This window comes from Conger conger, chromosome 2 (genome assembly GCF_963514075.1).
Source record: "Conger conger chromosome 2, fConCon1.1, whole genome shotgun sequence".
Classification (NCBI taxonomy): Eukaryota; Metazoa; Chordata; class Actinopteri; order Anguilliformes; family Congridae; genus Conger; species Conger conger.
The window spans coordinates 65,603,811-65,629,859 of record NC_083761.1 but is presented as its reverse complement, the minus strand read 5'-3'; the positions used below and the strand labels follow the sequence as shown (position 1 = coordinate 65,629,859).

At 44.9% G+C, this 26,049-nt stretch overlaps 1 protein-coding gene and 1 long non-coding RNA gene across 2 annotated transcripts in view; one reads left to right on the top strand and one right to left on the bottom strand.

Annotated features, from left to right (window-relative positions):
• The first annotated feature begins 133 nt into the window (after window positions 1-133).
• LOC133121616 (uncharacterized) lies at window positions 134-5,504 on the top strand. The gene is made up of 3 exons (XR_009708023.1): window positions 134-287; window positions 407-448; window positions 5,236-5,504. It is a non-coding gene; the product is annotated as an uncharacterized LOC133121616 (long non-coding RNA).
• ccdc57 (coiled-coil domain containing 57) overlaps window positions 4,446-26,049 on the bottom strand; it is a 32,336-nt gene continuing 10,732 nt past the window's right edge. Inside the window, exons 8-20 of the mRNA XM_061230912.1 lie at window positions 24,367-24,525; window positions 24,107-24,269; window positions 23,242-23,352; window positions 16,989-17,160; window positions 15,646-15,867; window positions 15,253-15,353; window positions 14,739-14,939; window positions 14,449-14,505; window positions 13,841-14,057; window positions 11,917-12,050; window positions 11,108-11,224; window positions 9,742-9,970; window positions 4,446-5,397 (exon numbers count right to left, since the gene is read on the bottom strand). Of these exons, the coding sequence (XP_061086896.1) occupies window positions 5,201-5,397; window positions 9,742-9,970; window positions 11,108-11,224; window positions 11,917-12,050; window positions 13,841-14,057; window positions 14,449-14,505; window positions 14,739-14,939; window positions 15,253-15,353; window positions 15,646-15,867; window positions 16,989-17,160; window positions 23,242-23,352; window positions 24,107-24,269; window positions 24,367-24,525 (2,080 nt within the window). The 3' untranslated portion in view covers window positions 4,446-5,200. The remainder of the gene's footprint in view (window positions 5,398-9,741; window positions 9,971-11,107; window positions 11,225-11,916; window positions 12,051-13,840; window positions 14,058-14,448; window positions 14,506-14,738; window positions 14,940-15,252; window positions 15,354-15,645; window positions 15,868-16,988; window positions 17,161-23,241; window positions 23,353-24,106; window positions 24,270-24,366; window positions 24,526-26,049) is intronic.

Genomic DNA, 26,049 nt, shown 5'->3' with positions numbered 1-26,049 from the left:
CAGTCCAATGAGAAAGAGGGCTGGGCTCCCAGACACAGCCACTGGTGGGGTGATTTCCAAACGCCCCTGTAGTTTCATTAAAAACTCGACAAACCCGAGCTCAGGTTACTAAAGTTCATTCATCCACAAAACAGCTTCCCTAACTGAGCAGGTATCTTATCGGTTAACGCCAAGTTCAGTGTTCAAATCAAGTTCAAAGCGCAGAAAAAAGGTCATCGAGACTTCTGGACACTGTTCAGTGTCTGACTGCATTACGAAATTCGTCCAGGAGTAACATTCTTCAAACGGTTAGAGGAATATGAATTACTAGTATTATTTTTAATTTTTTTCAATGAGACGTTTCTAAATCGCAGTAAACGATGTAATTGCACTAACTTTCTTTTTTGTTATTCTTTCTCTAAAACAGGTATGTGACCTGAGAGCATACGATTGAAGGTGAGGATTACAGGTAATGGTTTGCATTTTCTGCATTTATATCCAATGTCTGTGCAGCCAAGACATGACTAGTATATATTATTGTAGGTGATTAATATATATATTTCTCATTAATGCAGAATATGTCCTAACTGGTTTGGATATGTAGTGCAACTGAAATTACAACTACTGCACACTCGGATAAATTGAATAAGGAAATATAAAATCAAATGGTCTTCATATTAAAAATGTAGATCATGGATCATATTGACATATAATTTTTACAAAGTACTTGAGTAGTTTCCATCACTTATTACAAGAGCACAGTGGCAGTGAAAGCATTAGTAGCAGCCACAACATGAGAAAAAAAAGCAGATCTGAAGAGCTATCAAGTGGCCACCTTGCATGGAAATAGGGATGCTAGAGAGCACAAATCTCAATTTAAAAAAATACTATTTTCATCAACTATTTTTCCTTTTTGCATAATCAGATTATTCTAATGCTGAGAATTGAACTAGGCTGACTGAACACAGCTGGGAAAAAGCTAAATTGAATTGAAAAAGTAAAGAATTACTCATATTTTAGCCATTGGAAGCTAGTGATATGTGTTTCCAGATGGTCTGAGATAGCAAAAGGGCATAGCATTTTACATACTACTGTAAATACACCATAAACAATCAGTAGTAATTTCAAAAATGAGACCTTTAGTGCCATGACTACTACAGTATCACATGCTGCCACTTAAATAGGCATATAATGATTATTATATATATTTTTGGTTTGGCTTATCCTTTCTTTTTCTTACAGATGAGGGACTTCTATGTTTAACTGTTTATTGACAACTTAAACTATCTCTTTACAAAAGCATTCATACTTCAACAATTGCACTTTAGTTTTGCTAAGTGTTAGACACTAAAGTGCAGATTGAAATTCACAGAAAAGCTATAGTGTGAAAGGTTAAATGATAACATTTTGTTTCAGTTCAGCGTTTCATCAAAAGCAGGAAATCCAGCAGTGAAATCGCGCGTACCAGCCTCTGACTGTTTGACAAGTATTCTAATGAGATTCAAAATGAACGAATCAGAGAGTGGAGGTGTGTAGGCTTATCCAATCACATTAAGCGCATGGGTGTTGCTAGGATATAGGGTGATATGATGACAGCTGAGTATGGGAGGAGCCTGTTACCAGGGCAGCAGTGTTGGTGACGCAATCAGGAAAGGCCTGATTCGCTTCAGTCGCCGGGGTTACTATAGTTCAAGTTTGAGAACAAAATGTTGCACTTCCAGAAAACTGACCAAACCAATATATTGCAGCAAATATTAAATATCAAAGTGATTATGCAGATAATTATGTGAAGCACAATATAAATGCATGCACACATGTAATAGGTCCCAGTCTTTACTACTGTACTGAATATTTGTGTTTTCAAAATAAATAAAAAAAATATAACAAAAAATAACTGACTTCTCATTCAATGATCAGAGTTGAACGTCTTCCCAGGGGATAGATGAGTCATATGTATCCATGTGCTCTTAAAAGTAATTTGGTCCTGACAGGATTTACAGCTTGTACAGCATTCTGAGTCATCCAATCCCAACTATCATCCAAACTAATGCAAAGTGCAGCAACTGATCTGGCGTCTACCAGTAAAACTATCGTATTTCATTGAGCATGATATCAACATACGATATGCAATTTAAATTAGTATTCTGAAAATGGTACTTTAGAATGTGTTTTGTAACAATGCATGAAAAGCAACTGAAGCTTTGGAGTAGTGCAGCCTGCAGAGGTATTGGTTTACAGTGCACCGCCCCACCATGCAGTCTAATCCTCTCCATGCCAGGGGTGACTGGCTGACAGCCACAGAAGGGGGTACACACTTGGCTGTACTGTGGCTCAGGGAAGGAGGGCACTTATTATTGTTTTGGGTGCCTACATTCCCCCTCTGATGTTGAGACTGCAGAACTCACCTGTTGGACTACAAAGTGGAGAAAAAGATGGATGTTCCAGCGAAGAGATGGGTCTGCAAATATGACCGAGCATTCCAGATTTGAAAAAAAAAAAAAAAAAAAAAAAAAAAAGTATATATATACATATATATGTATATATACATGTATGTATGTATATATATATATGCATATATGTATATATATACATGTATATATGTATATATACATATATATATGTGTATATATATATTTTTTTTTAAGTAAGAATCTTAGACGGACTTTGCTATGAGAGCTGGTTACTTACTTTCTAAGCAATTTTATTAGCATGTACATAAGCTTTTTCCTTTCACCCCCACCTTTAGCTGTAAACCTGTCCTATCACTGACATGGAGGGCAAGGGCATGCATGCACACACCCAGCCAAGCAGGGCTTCTCTTCAGCCCACAGGCTGTGCGGTCTGTGCTGTGTTCTGAGGTCTGTTTTGTGAGGTCTGTGTTGTGAGGTCAGTGCTGTGCTGTGAGATCTGTGCTGTGTTGGGAGGTCTGTGTTGTGAGGTCATTGCTGTGAGGTCTGTGTTGTGAGGTCAGTGCTGTGTTGTGAGGTCTGTGCTATGTTGTGAGGTCAGTGCTATGTTGTAAGGTCAGTGCTGTGTTGTAAGGTCAGTGCTGTGTTGTAAGGTCAGTGCTGTGCTGTGAGATCTGTGCTGTGTTGTGAGGTCTGCGCTGGGTTGTGAGGTCAGTGCTGTGTTGTGAGGTCTGTGTTGAGGTCAGTGCCGTGTTGTGAGGTCTGTGCTGTGCTGTGAGGTCAGTGCTGTGAGGTCTGTGTTGTGAGGTCTGTGCTGTGTTGTGAGGTCTGTGTTGTGAGGTCTGTGCTGTGTTGTGAGGTCTATGTTGTGAGGTCAGTGCTGTTTTGTGAGGTCTATGTTGTGAGGTCAGTGCTGTTTTGTGAGGTCAGTGCTCTGTTGTGAGGTCAGTGCTGTGCTGTGAGGTCAGTGCCGTGTTGTAAGGTCTGTGTTGTGAGGTCTGTGTTGTAAGGTCAGTGTTGTGCTGTGAGGTCAGTGTTGTGTTGTAAGGTCTGTGTTGTGAGGTCTGTGTTGTGTTGTGAGGTCTGTGCTGTGTTGGGAGGTCTGTGCTGTGTTGTGAGGTCAGTGTTGTGCTGTGAGGTCAGTGTTGTGTTGTAAGGTCTGTGTTGTGTTGTAAGGTCTGTGTTGTGAGGTCTGTGCTGTGTTGTGAGGTCAGTGTTGTGCTGTGAGGTCAGTGTTGTGTTGTAAGGTCTGTGTTGTGTTGTGAGGTCTGTGCTGTGTTGTGAGGTCTGTGCTGTGTTGTGAGGTCTGTGTTGTGCTGTGAGGTCAGTGTTGTGTTGTAAGGTCTGTGTTGTGAGGTCTGTGTTGTGTTGTGAGGTCTGTGCTGTGTTGGGAGGTCTGTGTTGTGAGGTCAGTGCTGTGAGGTCTGTGTTGTGAGGTCTGTGCTGTGTTGTGAGGTCAGTGTTGTGCTGTGAGGTCAGTGTTGTGTTGTAAGGTCTGTGTTGTGAGGTCTGTGCTGTGTTGTGAGGTCTGTGCTGTGTTGTGAGGTCAGTGTTGTGCTGTGAGGTCAGTGTTGTGTTGTAAGGTCTGTGTTGTGAGGTCTGTGTTGTGTTGTGAGGTCTGTGCTGTGTTGTGAGGTCTGTGTTGTGCTGTGAGGTCAGTGTTGTGCTGTGAGGTCAGTGTTGTGTTGTGAGGTCTGTGCTGTGTTGTGAGGTTAATGTTGTGCTGTGAGGTCAGTGTTGTGAGGTCTGTGCTGTGTTTTGTGGTCTGTGTAGTAAGGTCTGTGCTGTGCCGTCTCTGCACCAGACCACTGCCCTTCTTGCACAGCTGGCACAGGAAGACTCCGGGTGCTTGACTGACCAGAGGAGACACAGTAGCAAACCTTCCCTCTTTAGCTGAAGCTACGGCTAACTGAGTTGACCAATGTCTGGTCCGTCTGGTCCGTGAAAGGGATCAAGCCAATTCTATTTTTTCTTCAGTTGGACAGTCACTTTCAAAATTCCATGGCCTCCCAGGATCAGCAAAATGAATAATTACATTTAGGGGAAATACAATTTTTTGTTGGACAATGGAAAACATACATTTTTAATAGAATAATTATAGTGTACAATACAAATGTGCATTCTTCATGTTTTAAAAATCAGTTTAGATACAGTAACCAGTTTTTCATGAGACCTGGAACCAGATATTAACATAAGTGGCTATGAATTTAACAAACATCTAGACTAATCCCAATACTTTTGGGTTAACTCAGACTTATAACATACAAGACCTAACTCTTGGCTGCAGTCACACATGATGCACTTCAAAGGTGCCACCATTACAGTTTCTGTGAAATAATGGCAGTTTTGACTGGGCACTTGTTTCAGTCTGCAGACTGGTAAACATCACTCGACTGAGCTCACTCCAGCCTTGTGCTGGAAAGTCCTACCTGACATCTATCCTCCAGAATTAAAGGCCAAGGCAATGAACAAAATCAAAATCATTTACACAGTCACTCTAAAAGGAGAAGTCAATATCTCCTTTTAATGCAGCTGAGATGCCGTCAGAATGAATGATAAATCATAGTTAATTTTCAGTTTGAACCGAAAGACTACAAAATGTGTCCCTGAAACATCAATGGGCTGATATTTACATTGGCCATGATCATCCAGCTTTTTGCAAACATGGTCTGTTCTTCTTCAAACATCAGCACACAAGTCAGGACATAAATGTATCAACTTTGGATCAAATGCATACTGATGTCCACATACATGTGACTTGAAATTCAATATAAAAAAATAACACAACCTCCCCATTTGACTTTTGACATGTGTTAGTCTTTGATATTATAGTTTCTTATCTTGCCAGTCTTCCCCTGAGCTCTGGGCCTGTTGGCAGATTCTGCGTGTGATGTCATTGGGTTCCTCCTCTTCTGCACGGCCACTTTAGTGCCCTGCACCCTCACCTGACTCTCTGGGGCGTGGCTACTCCAGTCCTGATTGGTTCCTCTGGTCTTTTCCGTCTCCCCTCCTAATCCAACAGACACAGCGACACACGACTTGTCATTCTCAAACGCGCTTGTACAATGAAAGAGTTCACTGGAATTAAACTTACATTTCTGCTGCCAGCGCAGGAAATCTGAGTATACTGTCTTTTTTCAGAATGTTATTTTCACATCAAAAATGTGTACATGTTAAGGGAGTACAACATGAAATGCTCAAATGTGTTGAGCGGTTTTTCTTATCACGGTTTATAGATGACGTTTGACAATGTTTCATGGATTTTTACGAGTTTTTATGAGTTTACGACCAAACAATCTATTGTTGAGCTGAGAGGATATAGAATTTGGCCATCTTGTGCATGCGTATATTGACAGAGACTGACAGGCAGGCAGGGACACTCGGTAACAGTGCTCTGCTGTTCAGCACTAAACACTCACTGGGTAAATCAGTGATGTGTGCTCGCAGCTCAGAGAAGCGAGATGAGCAAACACAAAGCAAACATTGTTGGGCTTATTTGCGATAACCTCTAACCAGAGACAGACTGTGGCACAGCAGTTATCAGTCTAGATTCACCTTACTGTTTATTGCGCAAAGTTTGTGAAACTTGCTTAGATATAGCCATGGTCACTGTGTGAGAACTGAACTGTCCCTTTGTGCACTTTAAACAAAAGGCAGAGTTTGTGACAACCATCTATCAAATTCTTTGGAGATGATTAAGATTCAGGGAGATGAAGCTTGCACATAAAAGCCAAATGGGTGATTCATATCTGCTGCCTTCATGCTTTTAGCTGAATAAAATATGCTAATGACAGCTAAACACCAAAACATATTCTGATGAAAAACTGGGGTATTTCTTTAGTACGTCTTTAGTACTCCAACCATAAACTCACATTTTGGAATGTTGTTACATTGAAATTTTAATGAAATACATGTAACATTCAACAATGTTTTTTGGACAACAGCAAAATTGGTGGGGGTAGCATAAAATCAATACTAACAATGTCATTTGCTTTTAGAATTTCAACATTTGTGGAGTAATTATTATTCTCAGGAGTAATTACAAATCATGACACTGAACCCTAATTACTGTTTTTCTTTCAAATGTATTATGTATTCTGTATTTCCAACACTAAAGATACATTTTTAAGATTCAACATTTTTATTGTGCTCCCACCACTCCCACCACCGGAGCAAAAAAAAAACTGAAGCGAAATATTATTTCTGTCAGAGCTGTCCAGGATCTGATATGGCTTTACAAATGTTCCAGCAACGCATTTTTATGTGTATCTACACGGACTGATCTAAAACGATCAATCAAATGAACATAGTATGAAAGCACTTGGAATGTGCCGTATAAAGGTAGAAGGACACCCAGTGACCCTCGCCCTTCTCCTGCAGATACAAGCGGACAGAAACGCTACAGTATGTTGCAATCCCTGCAGTGAAAGACGGTGACGGTGTGGTGCCCTCAGGGCCGGCTGGCCTGTGCCCACGGCCTGTAGCAGACACACCGAGACACAGCCAAACCAGTCAGCACTTTGTGTTGCGGTCTGTGTGTGGGCAGCTCCATGCCTTATCCAGCACCAGCCACTGATAACGGCTCCATATCGCATATGGTAGCCATACTTACAATCACATGCTCAGAAAGTAGGGAGAGAAATATATAGTGTCAGAAAATATTATAGGGATTAACTGTGAAGCAATGCTTCTATTATCTTCTAGACTGGAATAACCGGTAACAGTGTTGCCCTCCTATAGTATGCTGCTAGTGTAGCGAAGAGAGGCCAACATTCAACATAACCACAATGTGCTTTGCCCTTTACACTAAGAAATGCTTCTGTTTTTTTCATTCAGTGAACATCCGATAGTGTACTGAAAAGGACAGCACCTGATGCATTTAAGTGCTTAGTGGCAAGCAGCATGTGGAATGGACCTCCAACGAACCCTTGAATGACAAATGGCCGAAGGACAAAAAAGCAACACGAAGAGAGAATTATAGGCTTAAACATTTCTTTTCATTCAGTCCTGTGTGCTGCCTGCCCTGACGCGACGGTCTCCATGGTGTCACACCGGTGCCACACCTGTACACCTGCTACTCCTTTTAGATGTGAGAGAAAGGCCTTGAGGGTGTACCCTGGCTGTCTGCTCCGAGGTTGGGAAACAGCAGTCCCAGAGACCCGGCCCTATCAGGATGCCATTCTCCCTCCACCCACCCCCCCCCCCCGGCTTTCCTAATTTCACAAACTCCTCTTTTGGGTTTTGACCAGCAATCAGTAACGCTGACGCAGATTCTCCAGGAGCGCAGTGGGAGCTTGTTAGACGCACCTCGCTCTCGTGGTGTCTTGTGGGGTAGGGGACCTGCCAACAATGTGTCACTCTATGCTGTAGATCCAAATAGCTTCGTTTTTTCGCCAAATTAAATAAAAGTAGACTTTGCAAAGTCTGGCGATAAAGCGCAAATGATTCAATGAATGAATATGTGTTTATGTATCTTCCAGGAGCATTCAATTTTCATTTCAACTGCTCTGGTAGGGAAAACCACCCACAAAATGGCTGGATGTTCCTGGACTTGCTTTATGAAGCTTCCTGATATCTTCATTTAAATGATGCCTTTTGGAGGGTGGGGGTGTGGGGGGCTCAGCAGTGTTGCAGCCAGCTTTAGTTGCAGGAAAAAGTACCATGAGGAATAAGGAAATAACAAAAGGCATATGGAAATAAAACAGAAATTACAATATGTTCAGACAATTTATAGGTCATTGGTATGTTCATAAGAATCTGTTTACTGTTCTGCCAATTTTGTGGTCTCACATTTAAATTCAGAAAATATACATTCAGGCTAACCTGAAAATGTCAAGTTTCATCTACATTAAGTGCTGTTTAGTATAAAAGGACAGCCATTTTATGTCGCAGGATAATGGATTTGCATGTAATTTGCCATCTTAAATGCCTAGAAGGCCTTTTGGCAGAGAGACAAGCGGTAACTTTCACTATCTAAAGTCACTTGTGTTACAGCAAAATTAAAGAGCCAGTCGGCATTCAAAGGAAAGATAAGCACAGGCCGCTTGGCTTACAGTGTGTGCATGCTCCCAGGACATGGGGGACCGGCTGCCAAGGTGCATTCGCCTGCTACAGTTTACCACTGAGGTCACTGAACTCCTCATTATCCAATTGCCACCATATCAGGAGACAGAGATACTTTCTCAAACTCTGTACAAACAGCATTTAGAAAACGCATGCCCGAAACATTACTTCATTTTTCAGTCCAACTGGTACACTGCAATACAGCCCAACTTATAAGGTTATAGCCCGAGTGAAATAAAGTATACGAAGCATACTTGATATACATTTATAATACATATTCTTACTAAGAAGTATAAAATAGTATCAGCATACTATTATTCCACATGGGATAGTTCACCCAAAAATGTTTTCACTTACTACACTACAGTACTGTACTGTCTATCCATCCATCTCATCCGTTTCAATGAGAACATCAACAGAGCTCAAAAATGCACATTTTAATCAAGAACTATTTATTCTACTACCGGAACTCGGCAACTGGGTTGGCGCAAGCAGAGGTTTTTGCCGAAGCACAGCAGTATTCTGGGGCAATGTGCCATGTCTTCTTTGTAGTCCGACATTGCAAGCTAAATAATTATATACCGTCGGTTTAGCACAATTTCGCTAACTAAAGTTCACAGCTGGCTAAAACGTACAGTTTTATGTTTTGTTAATCAATATGAATGCCAAGCGCAGATAACAGGTAGCTAAAACACTGATACATTGCCCCGGAATACTGGTGTGCTTTGGCGGAAACTTCTGCTTGTGTGGCACACAGTTGGCGAGTTCCGGTAGAAGAAGAAATTGTTCTGAATTAGAATGAGCACTTTTGAGATGTTGATGTTTGCGAGTAACTATGGTATTATATTTGGGAAGAGACGTTGCTGTTGAGTTTTTTGAATGTGAATTGTCGGTGTCAGAAAACAAGTGGTTCATAGGGGTCCATCATATCACTGTGAACTGCACTGATAAATGTTGTCAAATCTAAAAAAGCTTTTGGGTGAACTGCCCCCTTTAACAAGCAAGACTTATTCTGTGCCTTTCACCCAGTTATGCTGTTGTGGAGAGCCCAAACCATTACATTACATTAGTTATCTTACGCTTTTATCCAAAGCGACTTACAGCTGATTAGACTTAGCAGGGGTCAATCTAAGGGGTTAAGTGCCTTGCTCAAGGGCCCAACAACTGCATGGATCTTATGATGGCTACACAGGGGGTTGAACCACCAATCTTCCGGCTCATGTACCGCAGCCACTAGGCTACAGGCTGCCCTAAGCATAAGAACTGGCCAGTCTGTCCCTGGCCCACCCACCTCTGTCAGGGCTGCTCCTGGCCGTAAGGACGGACAGGTCCGAGCCCTTCTCCAGCATCTGCCAGATGTCGCGCAGGGATTGGTCCGTGCCTACGGATGACATGAGGGCCTCTGAAGGGCTGGAGGGGCGCCCCCTTCCCCTGCTCCGCTGGCCCGGGTCCAAACGTTCAGCCGCCTGCGATTGGCTCATCTCCGGGGGCGTGTTCTCCTTCTTGCCTCTGGTATGTGGCTGCAGCAGGAAGAGAATGGGGCTAATGTGAGAAACGGCAGAGCCCTTAGGCCCATTGTGTCGCTGACGGAGAAAGAGCTATTCATTCTGACAGCAACCCGTAATCCTTCTCACACTATATCTCTGTACTCGTCTATCTGCTCTCATTAGAAGGGGAAAACAGGAATAATTACAACTTATATTCCATCACTAAAAAAAGGCTGAAATACACGATCCAGTGGGAATATAGTTATTATCTTTTTATGCTTCCCCACATGTTCTACTCCGTTTTGAAAGCTTAGTTGTACACATCCGCGCTGGTGCTGTAATCTCCGTCGCTGAAGTGGGAGAGGGTAAACGGGCGCACTGGTGTGAGGTCCCCAGCCGCTGCTCTTCACACCCCAGCCGAGCTCGCTCAGGCCTGAGGGCGGAGAAAGACCCTTCACGTGCAGCTTCAGCAGGCAGACCACGGAGGTGTGAGGGAGAGAGATGACCGCGATGAGGGAGGGTTCAGCTGGCCTTGGGAGCCCAGGGGGCTGCTGGCCACAGTCAGCGCTGCACAGTTTCCATGCCAGACCGTGAGGGCACCTCCATGAACTAGAGCACTGCCTGAACAGGATGAGCCACTCAGCAGCCCCAATCATGACCTTTTTTTATTGCACAACTCTAGAAAGCCTTCTTTGCTAGGCAGTAGCCTACTCTTTCTTGCAGTGGACGATTCCGGGCACGTTAACCTAGTGGACAGCAGTGCAAAGGTGGCTTGAGCTACCCATAGAGCTATGGTTGTTTCTTCCACATGAAAATGTAAGAGTTATGATTCACTTCTAGCTAACTTTAGGTAGCTTTTCTGGTTAGTTAAGCCAAAGTTAACAAATTCAGACATTATTATAACTGCATGCATCTTGGCTGTGCTCTTGACCTACTTCCAAATAGCACAATAGAACAATAGCTGATCAGACAATTCATGTGTGAATGCTCACAACCTGCTAAAATAACAGATACTCGTTTTTTATGAGAACAAGAGAAGCTCCTCGCATTACTATGTCAATGTTGAGCACGAAACTGGCCGAAGAATGTGAAAGTAAATCAGTGACATCAGTCAGGGAAGGAAGTTCGTTTCAACCTTGTCAAAATATTGATGTCATGCGTGCAGCCTACCTTAGTGTGTAGCTGGTCCCAGGGATTGACTGAACTATCTGACCCACTGGTCTCTTTCCTCGAGAGATGTGACAGCGCTGCCTTTTTATGCTGGTCTAGCTGGGCAAGCTGTAATGCCTGATAAACAGACAGGAAAAAAGACATGTTTTACAATGGAAACACCATAAGCCTAGAGCCCTCACAGCACAATTCAATGAAAACTATTCAGAAAACAGCAGGTGTATACAGTATATGCTTTTGTAACAACTGAAGCTAAAAACATGATTTTCTCGGGCGTGTTCCTTTGGCACAGAAGTTAACTTTAACTCCATCTAGTGGCCTTTGATAACAGGTTGTTGTATTCTTACAAGAACAGTGCAGGCAGATACTGCAGAGTGAGGGAGGACAAGTGCACTGAGACCGGAGCAGTGTCGTATAGTGAGTTAGGTCCAGTATAATGCAGTATGGTGAGTTAGGTCCAGTACAGTGTAGTGAAGTGGGACAGCCCCAGTGCAGTATAGTGCAGTGTAGAGACAGGCCCAGTGCAGTATATAGTGCAGTGTGGAGACAGGCCCAGTACAGTATAGTGCAGTGTACAGACAGGTGCAGTATATAGTGCAGTGTAGAGGCGGGTCCAGTGCAGTATATAGTGCAGTGTAGAGACAGGTCCAGTGCAGTATATAGTGCAGTGTAGACAGGCCCAGTGCAGTATAGTGCAGTATATAGTGCAGTGTAGAGACAGGTCCAGTGCAGTATATAGTGCAGTGTAGACAGACTTAGTGCAGTATATAGTGCAGTATACAGTGCAGTGTAGAGACTCTCTAGATCACCTGTGTAGTGAGCCTGTACTGCAGCTGCTCCAGAGCAGACAGGCGACTCTGCTGCACCTGGGCGAGGCCACTCGCAGAGTCAGAGGGATCAGGGGCTGAGGCAGGTCTCTGAACAGGACCAGACAGCTGTGCATCTACCGGGGAAGACAAGAAATAAGGACACGGTGTTAGAATGACTTTCCAGCTCCAACAGAATCATGCGCTGCTGAGAATGTGAGCGCGAGCACAGGATGTTATCCCTGTGGCAGAACCCTGGCCGTCGGGAGGGGGGGGCGGTAAGTCAACAGCACTCAGATTTCCGGGAGGAGAGGCCCGGTGTTTACGGTGTTTCGCAGACCCCCGCAGCCCAGTGTAAACAGCGGCCGAGCGACCTTAATCCCACTGTAAGTCAGGGATCAGGTCACCGCTGTGGAGCAGTCACACGAGGGCGGGGGGGAGCCCGGTAACCCCTTCAGCGCTGTGCGCACTGCTGGGCACTCTGCTCTCTGCTCAACTATCACCACCTGTGGGATGGAGAATGGCAGCAGCAAGGCAAAACCTCCAGCTACACAGTAAGTACCAAGAATAAATATTTTTTACCTGTCTACCTGAAGTGCAGACGTCATGAATGAATACTTAATGACAATAATAATAATAATAATAATAATAATACATTTTATACATAGCACCTTTCCAGAGCCCTAGGTTGCCTTACGAGATTAAAATGGTAAAAACTGTAAGAACAGTACAGGCAGAAGCAATACAGGAGTCCAGAATGAGGTGTGAACACAAACAAACTGGTGGATGACTGATACTCAGTCTTGAGATGGGATTTGAAAATGGCAGTATCCTCTGCGTCTGTGATGTACATTAGGAGGGCGTTCCACAAAGTTTCCATATTTGAGTCGTGTCTTGGGGGTGACAGGTAGAGTGTCAGTGCACACAGTATATGAATTCCCTGTTGATATACTCCTGTGGATTCTCACACAGGGCCGTGTGGTTATTTGGTGTGGCGTACTGTCTAACCCTGCCTGTGAATGACAGAGAGAGAGCTGGTGTGAGACACACACAAGGCCTTACTGTCTAACCCTGCCTGTGAATAACACAGGGTCTGTGCTGGTGTGAGACACACAGGGTCTGTGCTGGTGTGAGACACACACAGGGTCCGTGCTGGTCTGAGACACACACAGAGAGAGCTGGTGTGAGACACACAGGGTCTGTGCTGGTGTGAGACACACACAGGGTCTGTGCTGGTGTGAGACACACACAGGGTCTGTGCTGGTGTGAGACACACAGGGTCTGTGCTGGTGTGAGACACACACAGGGTCTGTGCTGGTCTGAGACACACACAGAGAGAGCTGGTGTGAGACACACAGGGTCTGTGCTGGTGTGAGACACACACAGGGTCCGTGCTGGTCTGAGACACACACAGAGAGAGCTGGTGTGAGACACACAGGGTCCGTGCTGGTCTGAGACACACACAGAGAGAGCTGGTGTGAGACACACAGGGTCTGTGCTGGTGTGAGACACACACAGGGTCTGTGCTGGTGTGAGACACACACAGGGTCTGTGCTGGTCTGAGACACACACAGGGTCTGTGCTGGTCTGAGACACACACAGAGAGAGCTGGTGTGAGACACACAGGGTCTGTGCTGGTGTGAGACACACACAGGGTCTGTGCTGGTGTGAGACACACACAGGGTCTGTGCTGGTGTGAGACACACACAGGGTCTGTGCTGGTCTGAGACACACACAGAGAGAGCTGGTGTGAGACACACAGGGTCTGTGCTGGTGTGAGACACACACAGGGTCTGTGCTGGTGTGAGACACACAGGGTCTGTGCTGGTGTGAGACACACACAGGGTCTGTGCTGGTGTGAGACACACAGGGTCTGTGCTGGTATGAGACACACACAGGGCCGTGTGGTTCTTGGGTCGGGCCGTACCGTCGGACCCTGCGTGGGTGAGCTGGGCACGGAGGCGGTTGCCCATCTCGATGAGGCGCTGCTTGTCCTGGGTGAGCTGGGCGATGCAGCGCACGGCCTGTTTGAGTTTGGAGCGCAGCAGGGGTGCGTCGCGCCCCCTCTCCCCCCCACAGTCCTGTCCCAGCAGCTGCTGCCGTAAGGCCAGGTTCTCCTGCTGGAGCAGCCTCAGCGCTGCACTCTGCAGGCCACAGAGAGGAACAACAGCTAGCTTTCATGCTCATGTTCAACAAAAACTTGATTCAGTGTGTTTCTATCTACTACTGTTATGCAAATATTCTGATGAGGGTGCAACAAGATTACATAATGTGTGCCAACTGCTGTTTTTTAGACTTTCTGGAGCAGAAGCATGTGGCTCAGGTCCCCATAATGTCATCATTTATTTGAAAAATGTGTTTCCCTCACCCTTCATTACATCTTCTCTTTATTGATATGCCATCTTTTTGGTATTTTGGCAAATTCAAAATTCACATAAAAACAGTTGGAAGGAAACCCCACCACATGCTCTGTTAGCATGCGCTAATGCATCTGCTTCAGTCCAACGCCCGTGCAAAAAGCTATTGTAACATTACCTGTTCAACAACAATGGGCTCCCTTCCACTGGCGATGTCCAGCTTCAGTGCAGAAACCTAGATATCAGTTATAAAAACATACTCAATGTACAATACTAATAACACATACACATAACTCATAAAACACCTTTCATACATGGACTACATATTCAAGTGCAGCAGAAAAACAATAAGGAAACAGTCTACGAAAAATATGTGCAACAAACTAACGCATTTAATGTTTATGTGGAATGTACTCATGGCGTGTGGGGCCTCTGTATGTGCTCTCTTCCTGTCTGCGGGCCCCTGACCTGGTTCCCCAGGGCCACGGCCTCCAGGTTCTGCAGCAGGCTGCCTCTCTGGTACTCCTCCGCCTCTCTCCTCACTTCATCCAGCTCCATCTCCACCGCAGCCAATCTCTGCCTCAGACCCGCCTCCTCCCCCGCCGCCCGCTTCTTCTGATTGGCCAGCTCGAACCGCAGCTCGTCGCACTGCACCTGCTTTGAATGAGTCTGGAGGGAAAAGGGTCACCGTGTGTAAATGAGCACACAAAGCATGAGAGGCGTTATGTGGTATACCTGGGGCCAGCTTCACAGACACAGATTAAGCCTAGTCCTACACATTTAGTCCAGGACCATGAAACCGGCCCATAAGCTTTTACTAAGAGAGTTTTACATATGTAAACTGTTTTAGAGAAATAAGAACATCGGAATGAATCTCCCAACAAACCTTCTCAGATGATTGTTTTTCCTTTAAACCTTTTATTAAAGGTCAGATTTGACAGCTGTTGGCTCACTGAGAGTTTTCTGAGAGACATTGTATTACCTGCTGTGTGAGCTGGGATAGGGTGGACTCCAGGTGGGCCAGTCTCACTTCCTGTTTCCTCAGAGTGGCAGCGCTGGACACCTTCTCTGCTCGCAGACCACCTGCCAACACGGGGGCGTTTCCCAACACAGTCATACTCACTGCACACTGGCCTGTGGTCTATGAGAAAAGGCTGTAGCCCACTGTCAACGGTTGCCATTTATGCTCTTCAGCATAAGTTCCTCAGAGAATGTATTCCTACGATGTGTGCGTTTGGGTGTTTGCGTGTGGCTGTTGGGGCATCAAGTAAATAAGTCTTTGCAAATATCATGCAAATACTTGCTCAACCGGCTTTGAAATAAAGCCTTTGTGTAGACAGACGTATTGACACAGGCAGCGCCTGGGGCCTCCTACCGATGGTCTCATTGAGGGAGCGGATGTGGTTTTGGAGGTAGGCGTTGTCGGGGGCGACGGGGAGCGCAGACACAGGGGCGGGGGCGGGTAGAGGGGGTTTAGACGCGTCCTCCAGCTGGTTCTCCAGGAGCCTGCAGCGGGCTTTCAGTTCCCCCACCTCCTCCTGCAGGGCCTGGCTGTACTCTTGGGCCCCTACGGCAGCCCCGGGGCCCCCAGACACACCTGGAACACAAGCCCTGTGTGAAAAGTCTGACCCACACGGACCTGCTCCAGGAATACACTTCATAAGCCCTGTGTGAACAGTCTGACCCACACGGACCTGGTCCAGAAATACACTTCCCTGGAGTCTGGCCACTGAGCAGTCCGAGTGCATTTCTCACAGCGGTTCTGTACACCGTCCAAGGAGGCTACCACCAAGCCACGTGCTCGGAATGTCCATATTACATTACAACTGGATCCCGTTCAGCCTGGTCTGGAGCAAGGCACTAGTCCTGTATCAGTAACTGGGGCTTAGACAAATAAATCATACGCAGAATGTAAATAATGCCTATTTTACAGTAAGCCTAAGAGGAATCTGAAGATCATATGCTTTCAGTCCATTTATTTTATTAAGTCTTAAATTACACTGGGTTATGGCACAGCTGTCACAAGTGAAAATCTTTTTATAAATGTATTTTTTGAATTGTAAACAAATGTTCAGTTATTAATGTTTGAGACGGGTAACAGGACTGAATCAGCCAGTTGAGAGGCCCTATAATGCTGTGTCAAGCATCACAGTGATGACTATGTTATACTTTGTAAGAATTCTGTGTATTTCTTCTCTGACTATATATCCACTTCATGAAACTAGGATGAAAAAGCAGAAGCACCCTGCACTCCCAATCAATGAGATAATTGCAGATTCAGAGGAGAAAGGAGGATGTAGTAACGTGTCCATTTCTTAATCTATTCATATGATTTATTATATGGAGCATGTAGCTCTGAAAGAGATGACCATCTGGCAGGCTAGATAACCATGACCAAGATCTAGTTACTGTGGCTTGTTGCCATTTTTAAACTGTTAAACTCTTAGATTGCACAAGCTAGTCACGTGGTAAATGTTTAAAATGTTGTTCTTACAGTCAGTCCACCTTGTGGACAGCATTGTATCAAGCAAAAAATAAACATGTACATTTTATAAACTATTTGCTAATACTGTTAACTGTAAATAGAAGCTGTATTTGAATTTTATTCAGTTGCCTTTCTCAGGCTGTGAATATTGTGTTTGTGGCAAACCTGCACTGAGCACAGCGGCTGTGATTCCACGCGTGATCATGTGACTGTCGTGTCGGAGGACTCGGTACCTGCAGTACTGCGCTCAGGCTCAGGGGGCGCTGTGAGCAGCTGCTCGCTCAGGCTCTCCATGTCCCTCCTCATGTTAGCGATGGCCGTGCGCAGGCCGCTGTTCTGCTGCTGCAGACGCTGGATCTCCTCAGAGGGGAAGGTGCCGGAACCTTCCGCAGGGCTGCCCTGCAGCTGGGAGCACAGAGCGGCGACTTTAAGACACGCTGAGTAATGACACGCTGTGCTACTGCGTAGGACTTAACATTCAACGCCGCTGTTTTCATTGTGTTAGGGAGGTATCCTGAGCAGATCAAGATATGGGTTAATGTAAATATGCATATAGTTATATATAATTGTGACCAATTCCGTGCCTTTTTTAAAGACAAGCTGAAATTAAAATTCACTTTTTCCTAAATTTAGTAAATTCTTCATAACTACATGAACATGCCTTCAAGTATATATTCCATACAATTAATAAAATTGTAATTGAACTTTTTTTCTCACTGAAGCTTCCTGGAAAAGTATTTGAATTGAGATTTTATGTCATCGTGTACCAGTGGGCACATACTGTATGTCATTTTTCGTTCCCCTTCAATCAATATCCTTATCATTTTTACCCTCCTCATTTAACGTCTGTCAAAAATTCCCCCTGAAATGTCTGTTTGACTGTTTGCGATAGAGGTCATATCGCAGAAGCTGGTGCTGCTCTAACTTCTGTTTCAGCTTGTCTTCATCATGTAAGTTAAGCTGACAGCCACCAGATGGAGATGAGAGGCCTGTTACTTTGATAAGCGAGGCAGTCTAGTTTATACTCTGTGAAAGTATTTCCTACAATAAAAAAATATTAATAACACCACGATTAATGTGACAAAATAAATGATAACGATGATAAAAGGGAACGAGATCAGTGGTTCTGGGGACCCCAGGGTATGCTGGTTTTCATTCCAGCCAAAATTTAAATCACAAAATCTTAACAAGCTGTATATTTGCATTGTGCTACAGTATATTGTAAATGTAGACAATTACATAAAAAGTGGTAAAAAAATTAAATAAAATAGACTGGTGAACGTGCAGCCACATGGCAACTAAAATTAACTATAATTAACTATTCAAAGACAAAGCAAATGATAACCAGCCAAACCAGCATTATGTTCATAAGTTTAAGGAAAAAATTGTGAAAGAACTTAAACACATGTTCAACAACCTGAGTAAAATATTGGTTGGAACAAAAACCGGCATACACACGGGTCCCCCACAAGCAAACCTGAGAACCACTGATCTAAAGAGTATATAACACTATAACACTATAATATAATATAATACAAGGAGACAGACTTTAAAATTTGACAATACAGTTAATGGAGACGGTTATGGAGGAATAATAATTAAATTAAGAAAGAATTATATAAGAGCAGCAAGGAACTACAGAAGGTCAGAGAGGAGGTCCTAGAAGTACTGGTACTAGAAGCACTGGTCTATTTTTAGTGCTGTAAATACCTCCGTTGGGAAAGTCGGCATAGCTCCTTGGGTCAGATTCACATTTTGGTTAGACGGCCTGACCCTGAGCTAGCAGCCTGACCTTGAACTAGCAGCCTTGCCCTTAACTAGCAGCTTGACCCTGAGCTAGCAGCCTGGCCTTTAACTAGCAGCTTGACCCTGAGCTAGCAGCCTGGACCTCATCTAGCAGCCAGGACCTCAGCTAGCAGCCTGGCCCTGAACTAGCAGCCTTGCCCTTAACTAGCAGCCTTGCCCTTAACTAGCAGCCTGGCCCTGAACTAGCAGCCTTGCCCTTAACTAGCAGCCTTGCCCTTAACTAGCAGCCTGGCCCTGAACTAGCAGCCTGGCCCTGAACTAGGAGCCTGGACCTGAGGTAGCAGCCTGGGTCACAAGTAGTGCCAGGAGAAATTGACACACTTTTACACAAGCATGGTTTCCCCAGCACATTTCCTGTCACATTTAACGCTCTGCTGGAAAACCTGCCATGTTCACCACATAAAACTGGCACCTGATTGGTGAGATCAGGACAAGGAGACGTATCAGCAATGTGTGAAATACACTATTACCTCACTCTGTTCAAACAAAAGGGCTCTTGAAATATGAAGCACCAGGTTATATTGTGGAGATGAAATCATCCCTATCAGCAACCTGCTAGCCTTAATTCAACAAAGCTTTAGATAATTAAAAAACGGCAGAAGATTAAACAGCAATTAACAGTGCCTGGTCTCTAATATGCTGTATGGTTCTGTCCTTAATATAAAGTGAATGCATTACATTTTATATTTAATAGGGAGAAATATGGTCTTGTCTCTTACGTACTGCCCATCTGTCACGCAATATATGTAAATACCGTCTACTCTGACCCCAGTGTCCCCTGGCAGAACAAAACAAGAAGTAGGCCTAACTGTCAAGCCCTTACCTGATCATTTAAGGAAGTGCGTACTTCCCGTCTGTATTTCTTCACATTCCGTTGAATACCAGTGGAAAAGTGAGCACACAGCTGACGTGTGGCATGCTGAGCCACGCCGTGTGAACCGGACAGTGATACAGAAATCTGTCTTAGGAAGTCTTTCTGCTTTGCCCACCAAAAGTGCACACCAGAGGCACACGCATAAGACACAGCCATTTCTATCAGCCTTTCGGTTCCCTGTTTCACCAGCAGGGGGCATCTCAACAGCCCTACTCCTCCTCTGGCCCTCTCTCTGTACCCCAGCTGCAGGTGTACAGCTGGTCACTGGGCCAGCTATAAAGGTGTGGAAGATATCTACTGAGCATGTTTAAGGTGCACGCCTACATTCATATTCGGCTACCTAAACAAACAGGGAAGCTGCACTCTTTTGTGGGTGCTGTCATGACACGCTGCGTGTCTTCCAGCATCATATGAAAGAGTCAGATTAGTGGAGCAAGGAGGAACCCTTTCTGAATCTGATCAATAGGACAGCTAACACAGTCAACATTACACAATAAATCTTATACTAACATATCCATAAATCAATGTGTTGAAAACCATAACAAACAAAGTAGAGGGAAATGAGTAAGATACTTTATTATGCCATATAGAGGTTGCCATCTATAACAATAGCATTAACGCTATTTTAATTCTAATAGTGAAATCCTATGCTGATGGAACTGTCAACATCACACAATAAATCCTATACTAACATATCCATAAATGTGTTGAAAACCACAACGAACAAACAAAGTAGAGGGAAGTTAATAAGATACTTTATATGCCATATAGACGTGGCCCTCTATAACAATAGCATTAACGCTATTTTAATTCTAATAGTGAAATCCTATGCTGATGGAAATAATGAGTCTCCACATCCCCCTGAGCATATTTTATGTTTTAGGAGTCTGCCATCTAATTGTATTGCGCTGTTTTATGTGTAGTGCATTTTCCAGATCTTACTACACATTAGCGTACGGTGCAGCTATCTTGGACTCGGGGTGCAACTCATGTAGTGACAGTTCTGGTTCCAAGTTTTATTCCAATTGCATTTCATCAATGTGTCATAATTCCCGAACTTGCAGGGACTTGGAAAAAGCCTGACACAACAGTGTAATGTAAACTGGCACGACACAAAGCATCCATCATGATACTTCACTTCTCAAAAATTCAAAATTCACAGAAATGGGTTTCTGCGAGGAATAATTTGACCATAACTGCACACTACTTCATTTACTCTCACATTTGAATGATGGAAACAAATACATGGCAGACAATACCAAGTAATACTGTGCTCACACTTGAGTAATCACCACATAACAATCAAGGAAAAGAAGGCTTACATTAGCATGGGCCATTGCTTTTTAAATGAGGACTGAACACAGACATTGTACAAATTTAAGGCACCTATTGGGGTGCGGAGCCTTCTTTTTTTCCCCTTGACAATCAAATCTAAAATGTCATTTTTTGTAAATATAAATCTTGAATTTTATGCAAGATTTTATGCAAGATTTAGTGACTATACAGTATATATATCGATCGGCTTACAAATGTGCAGATACATTGTTCAATTTGTGTAAAATAAAATAAGACGACCCTCCATATAAAACGTAAGACAGATGACCAAACAATTCAAATGCTTCTTTTCTGTGGCCTTAAGCCCGAGAAGCAGAGAACAGACTTTGTCACAAAGAGGGGAACAAAGGACACGTAGAAAGACAGGGCAATCAGGAATCCCACTTACAGGCATGAGTAACCAGGAAAAGCGCAGGAAAACTACTCTGAGGCCGCTGAACAAGATGCATCAACCAACTCCTGACCTGAGCTCACTCCTGAGTCTTTACTGAGACTGCTGTAGTGCATTCAGGAGTCAGGGTTCAGCACTGTTTATTAGAAAGGGTAATCTGGTTAAAAAACGACGCGCAACATTACCGCGACTGCGATCCAGTGACAAAATGGAGGAGTGTATAATGACAGAGAAAACAGCTGCAGCTTCGTGTGAAGGTGCAGAGAGATGGGAGATGAGCGACTGGGACAGGGGGGCAAAGTGTGACCGCAGAGACGAGAAGAGCAACCAGACGTATGGGATCCACACGCTAGAGGAAGCCGAAATGTCACGACCTCAAACAATAAATTAACTCACGGGTTCACAGCAATGACCTTGGGCCTTTGGTTTTGTGCAGCTTATTATTTATGGATGGTCTTCTTCTGGGGGAGAAGGCTCCATCGCAGACTGTTCCTCCACACCCAGAATGACAGCGGTGGGGGAATGGCAGCTCATTTAAAAACAAGGCCGTGAGTATGCTGAGAACCACCGGGAGGCTATTTAGAGGCTCTGACACACGAGAGAGTGGCTGTTCCGCCATCCGACAGAGGGACGCTATCAGTCCCACTGCCGGTCAGCCAAACTACAGGTCATCTGTTATGTGGGATTATGCAAAGTGCTAAGGCACTTTCAATCTGCAGATGGGCCGTTTTGGCATAGGAAGATAATCGATGCAACTATATATCTACAGTCCCCTCCAAAAGTATTGGAAAAGCAAGGCCAATTCTTTTGTTTTTGCCATACACTGAATACATTAGGGGTTGAGAAAAAAAAGATGAACACTAGACAATAGCTCATAATTTAAGATTTTATTTCCTGGTATTTACACCTAGATGTGTTAAATTACTTAGAACATAGCACCTTTGGTATCAGACAACCCAATTCTTAGGTGAGCAAAAGTATTGGAACAGAAAGTATTTAAGTAAATGTAAGCAAAAAAACACTTCCCTTGTTTGCAGTAACTGCATCAAGCCTTCGACCCATTGACATCACCAAACTGTTGCGTGGGAGGTTCCCAAAAATTCTCAAAATAAACACATCCACTGACGTCAGTGGCTTGAATCTTCAATCTGTTTCCTAGAAGGTAACGTGCGCTTGAATGCAGAGACTGGTTTATGGACGGCCACCCATCCAGGCGATCACATAACACTCTCACAAAAAGTCTGTCCTTCATATCTCTCAGGCTAGCCAAGTTAGGTTCCATGATATTTGTATGCTAATGTTACCGTATTTTTTGTTTTTGTTATCCAAGACACAAACATTTTTACTTACACTTTTTACTTCTAAACGTTTGTTCTCCTGGGTTTCAGGTTAAAGGTACAATAGGTAATTTTGGACTTCTAACAGTCAAGAGAGCAATTGCAGCAACAAATACGCTCAAACCACAACTCTTACACTTTATCCCACCCCTTCTCTTTGAACGCGCTGAAGTTGAAATGCCATTGGCAGTGGGAATTAGAACCAATTTTCAACCAATGAGCTTGAATTATTGTACAGCTATAGATGTTTTGGTACAGACTGTCGGTCCGTCAACTGCATATTTTGAAACCCGAATTTAAGGACTATAAACACAGGTAGAGGGTGAGTCAACATGTCGGTGAGCCTTTTTCAATGATAGGTAGGGAATGGTCTTGTAATAATATTTAAACACAAAAATCATGTATATTGTACCTTTAACGCAGCAGGCAGAGACAGAGCATAACCCCCACCAGGGCCTTGCTGGCTGAATGGCACACAGCAGCGTCTCTCACCTGCGGGCCCCTGGCCCTCTGCAGGGCCTTGCAGGCTGAATGGCACACAGCAGTGTCTCTCACCTGCGGGCCCCTGGCCCTCTGCAGGGCCTGCAGGCTGAATGGCACACAGCAGTGTCTCTCACCTGCGGGCCCCTGGCCCTCTGCAGGGCCTTGCAGGCTGAATGGCACACAGCAGCGTCTCTCACCTGCGGGCCCCTGGCCCTCTGCAGGGCCTTGCAGGCTGAATGGCACACAGCAGTGTCTCTCACCTGCGGGCCCCTGGCCCTCTGCAGGGCCTGCTCTCTCTCCAGGGTCACACTGTGCAGCAGGGTCCTCACGTCCTGCAGCTCCCGCTCCTTCTCCTGCAGCTCTGCCATGGCCTGGGGACACAGAGCCGCCATCACGCCCCGCTCAGCACGGTACCATACCGTTCATCTTAGAAACGCTATAATGCCACTGGAAATTATGAGCTACTTTTTAGATGAGATCCAAGATTAAATACTGTTAACCGATCGCAGAACTGGAAAAAATGAACAAGACAGAATTCAAATAATGATAATGGTTTCAAAAGGCTAGAAAAAGAACAAATTGCACCCGCACATCATGACATTTCTTTATAAAACCATGATGTCGAGTGGAGGATAAAGATGTGCAATTGGCAATTCTGGAGAAATTAGTGATGAGTAGCTTTTAGCCCATACCATACCCAGCTACGAAGAGGGCACATTAAAGCAAGCGTGATCTCAAGCTAGCTGGCTAACAAAACTGGAGTATTAGTCCACTCTGTCTGTCCAGTGTTACTGATACTGTAGGCGTGTTTATTGGTCAAAAGTTTCCTGGTGTGACGCATGTTTATACTTATCGTTCCAAGTGTCACCAGGACTTCAGAAACAGATCTAAAGGTGAATTGGCTTCGGGGGCTTATTTGCCTATTGGAAACACCGTCTCATGGGCTCAGTTGTGGATCATAACATAACATAATGAGGAGAACAGGCCATTCAGCCCAGCAATGTTCGCCTTTTCAACTCAAGTGTATCTACTGTTAACCTAAAAGCTAAATATCAACTAGTGCTCTATGAAGCCTGGCCTTTCCCCAGAATTTGTGCCTCCACTCCAGGACCTGGCGGCCGTCACCTGGTCTCTGGCCTGGGTCAGGCCCTGAATGAGCTCCTCGCTCTTCAGGTAGTGTCCCGCCTGTGCGTCCTCCATCCTCCGCTGCCAGTCCAGCTCCACCTGCACCCGAGCCTGCTCCAGGGCCCGCTCCCTCTGCACCCCGCTCGCCAGCTGCTGCTTGTACCTGCCCCGCGGAGGGAGGGAGGGGGTCAGGGAGGGAGGGGGTCAGTCTGGCCCCCCCGCACGGGCGGGGCGAGCCTGGATCCGGCGCGGGCCCTCACCTCTCCACATCCTCCTGGCTCCTCTGGAGCTCGGCCCTCAGCTTGCCCTCCCGCTCCCCCAGCGTCTGCAGCTCCACGTCCTTGGAGACGGTGTCCCTGGAAACCTGCGTGATGTGCGTGTCCCAGCCGGCGCGCGTGGTCTCCAGCTCCGTACGAAGCCTGCGGTGAAACCAGTTCATCAGGCCGGGTAATACAGCGCGCACGTCCACCGGCATGAACACGCCAAGTAACAGCGCACTGAAATAAGGGATGTCTTCTCTTGAGAATGTTCCTTCTTTTGTTTTTCCATTGTAAAGCTTCATTGTATGCATCTGTAACGTAATCTCCAGGGCTGAAGCAGGAGAGAGTAAACACGCACTCTCTCCCTTCCGGAGCGTGTGAGGTCCCCAGCTGCTACCTTTCACACCTTGGGTCGAGCTTGTACAGGCCTGAGGCGGAGGGATAATAGCAAGCAGACCGCAGACACATGACTCACCTGTGGGGGTCGCTGGAGAGCAATGAGGTGAGCTACCCGGTTGACTGAACCGTCTCTAACCCCAGATGACACTATCCCCATGATCAGGCTCCGTGCAGGGCTACATGGGCTACAGTCAGCACTGGATTCAATCCCAGAGCACTGGGCCAGATTCAATAAAATGCTCTTAGAATGTTTCATGGCATGTGGAATTCAATAAAACTCTCTCGATAAACCCAGCTCCTTATCTCAGTAAAGTCTACTTCGTTCATCATATGAAGATACAAGCCCCTGGGGTCAATTAAAGTGGCTTTTAATCAAATGATTCATAGATAGTTTGGTAACGTTTCATGTGATTGGATGAGAAAAAATAAAAAATCAGCTGTACGAGGTCACCTCTGCTTGTGTTCATCTCAAGCAAAGGCACTTTTAGAAATGGTTTATTTCACACCCAGAAAGAGTATACTAAGTATACTCAAATTTCTCTATTGACTTTCTTTGATTATATTTTATTAAAGGTACAATAGGTAATTTCGGACTCCTAACGGTCAACTGTTTACCCCTCCCCCTTCTCTGGGAACACGCTGAGCCAATTTTCAACCAATGAGCTTGAATTATTGTACAACCATTTTTGTGTCGGTACGTCAACTGTATATTTTCAAACCCGAATTTAAAGACTATAATCACAGGCAGAGTCAACATGTCAGTCAGCCTTTATCAATGATAGGAAGGGAATTCTTACAATGGTCTTGTAACAATGTTTTAACAGAAAAATCTTACCTATTGTACCTTTAATTCAATAAAACTGTAACACTGGCAACAGGCACATTTCCGTCAGAATCTAGGCGAGAGCCTTAAAAGCAAGTGGCCCCCAGCAGTCAGGAGAAACAATTAAGAACTCTGTGCTTCAGCTGTTCTACACCAGACGGTGAACACGCGCATCCTCCTAAATCAGGGGAATAATTGGCTCATTGGTGCATCTAAAGACAGGAAAATGAGTCGGTTTCTAAAGCAACATGGAGAGCTGCTCGAGCAGTGGAGTGTACCGTGTATGTAATAGCACTTATCCCCTGCAGGAGCCAGGCATGCATGACTAAAGTACACCATACGAGTGGGCCAGTCACAGCCCACCTCCATTCCCCCAGCACCTGCTCTGCTGCACTGCATCCCAGGACTTTCTCATACAATCCAATTACACACATCAAGCTCTGTCTGCTATTAACATACAA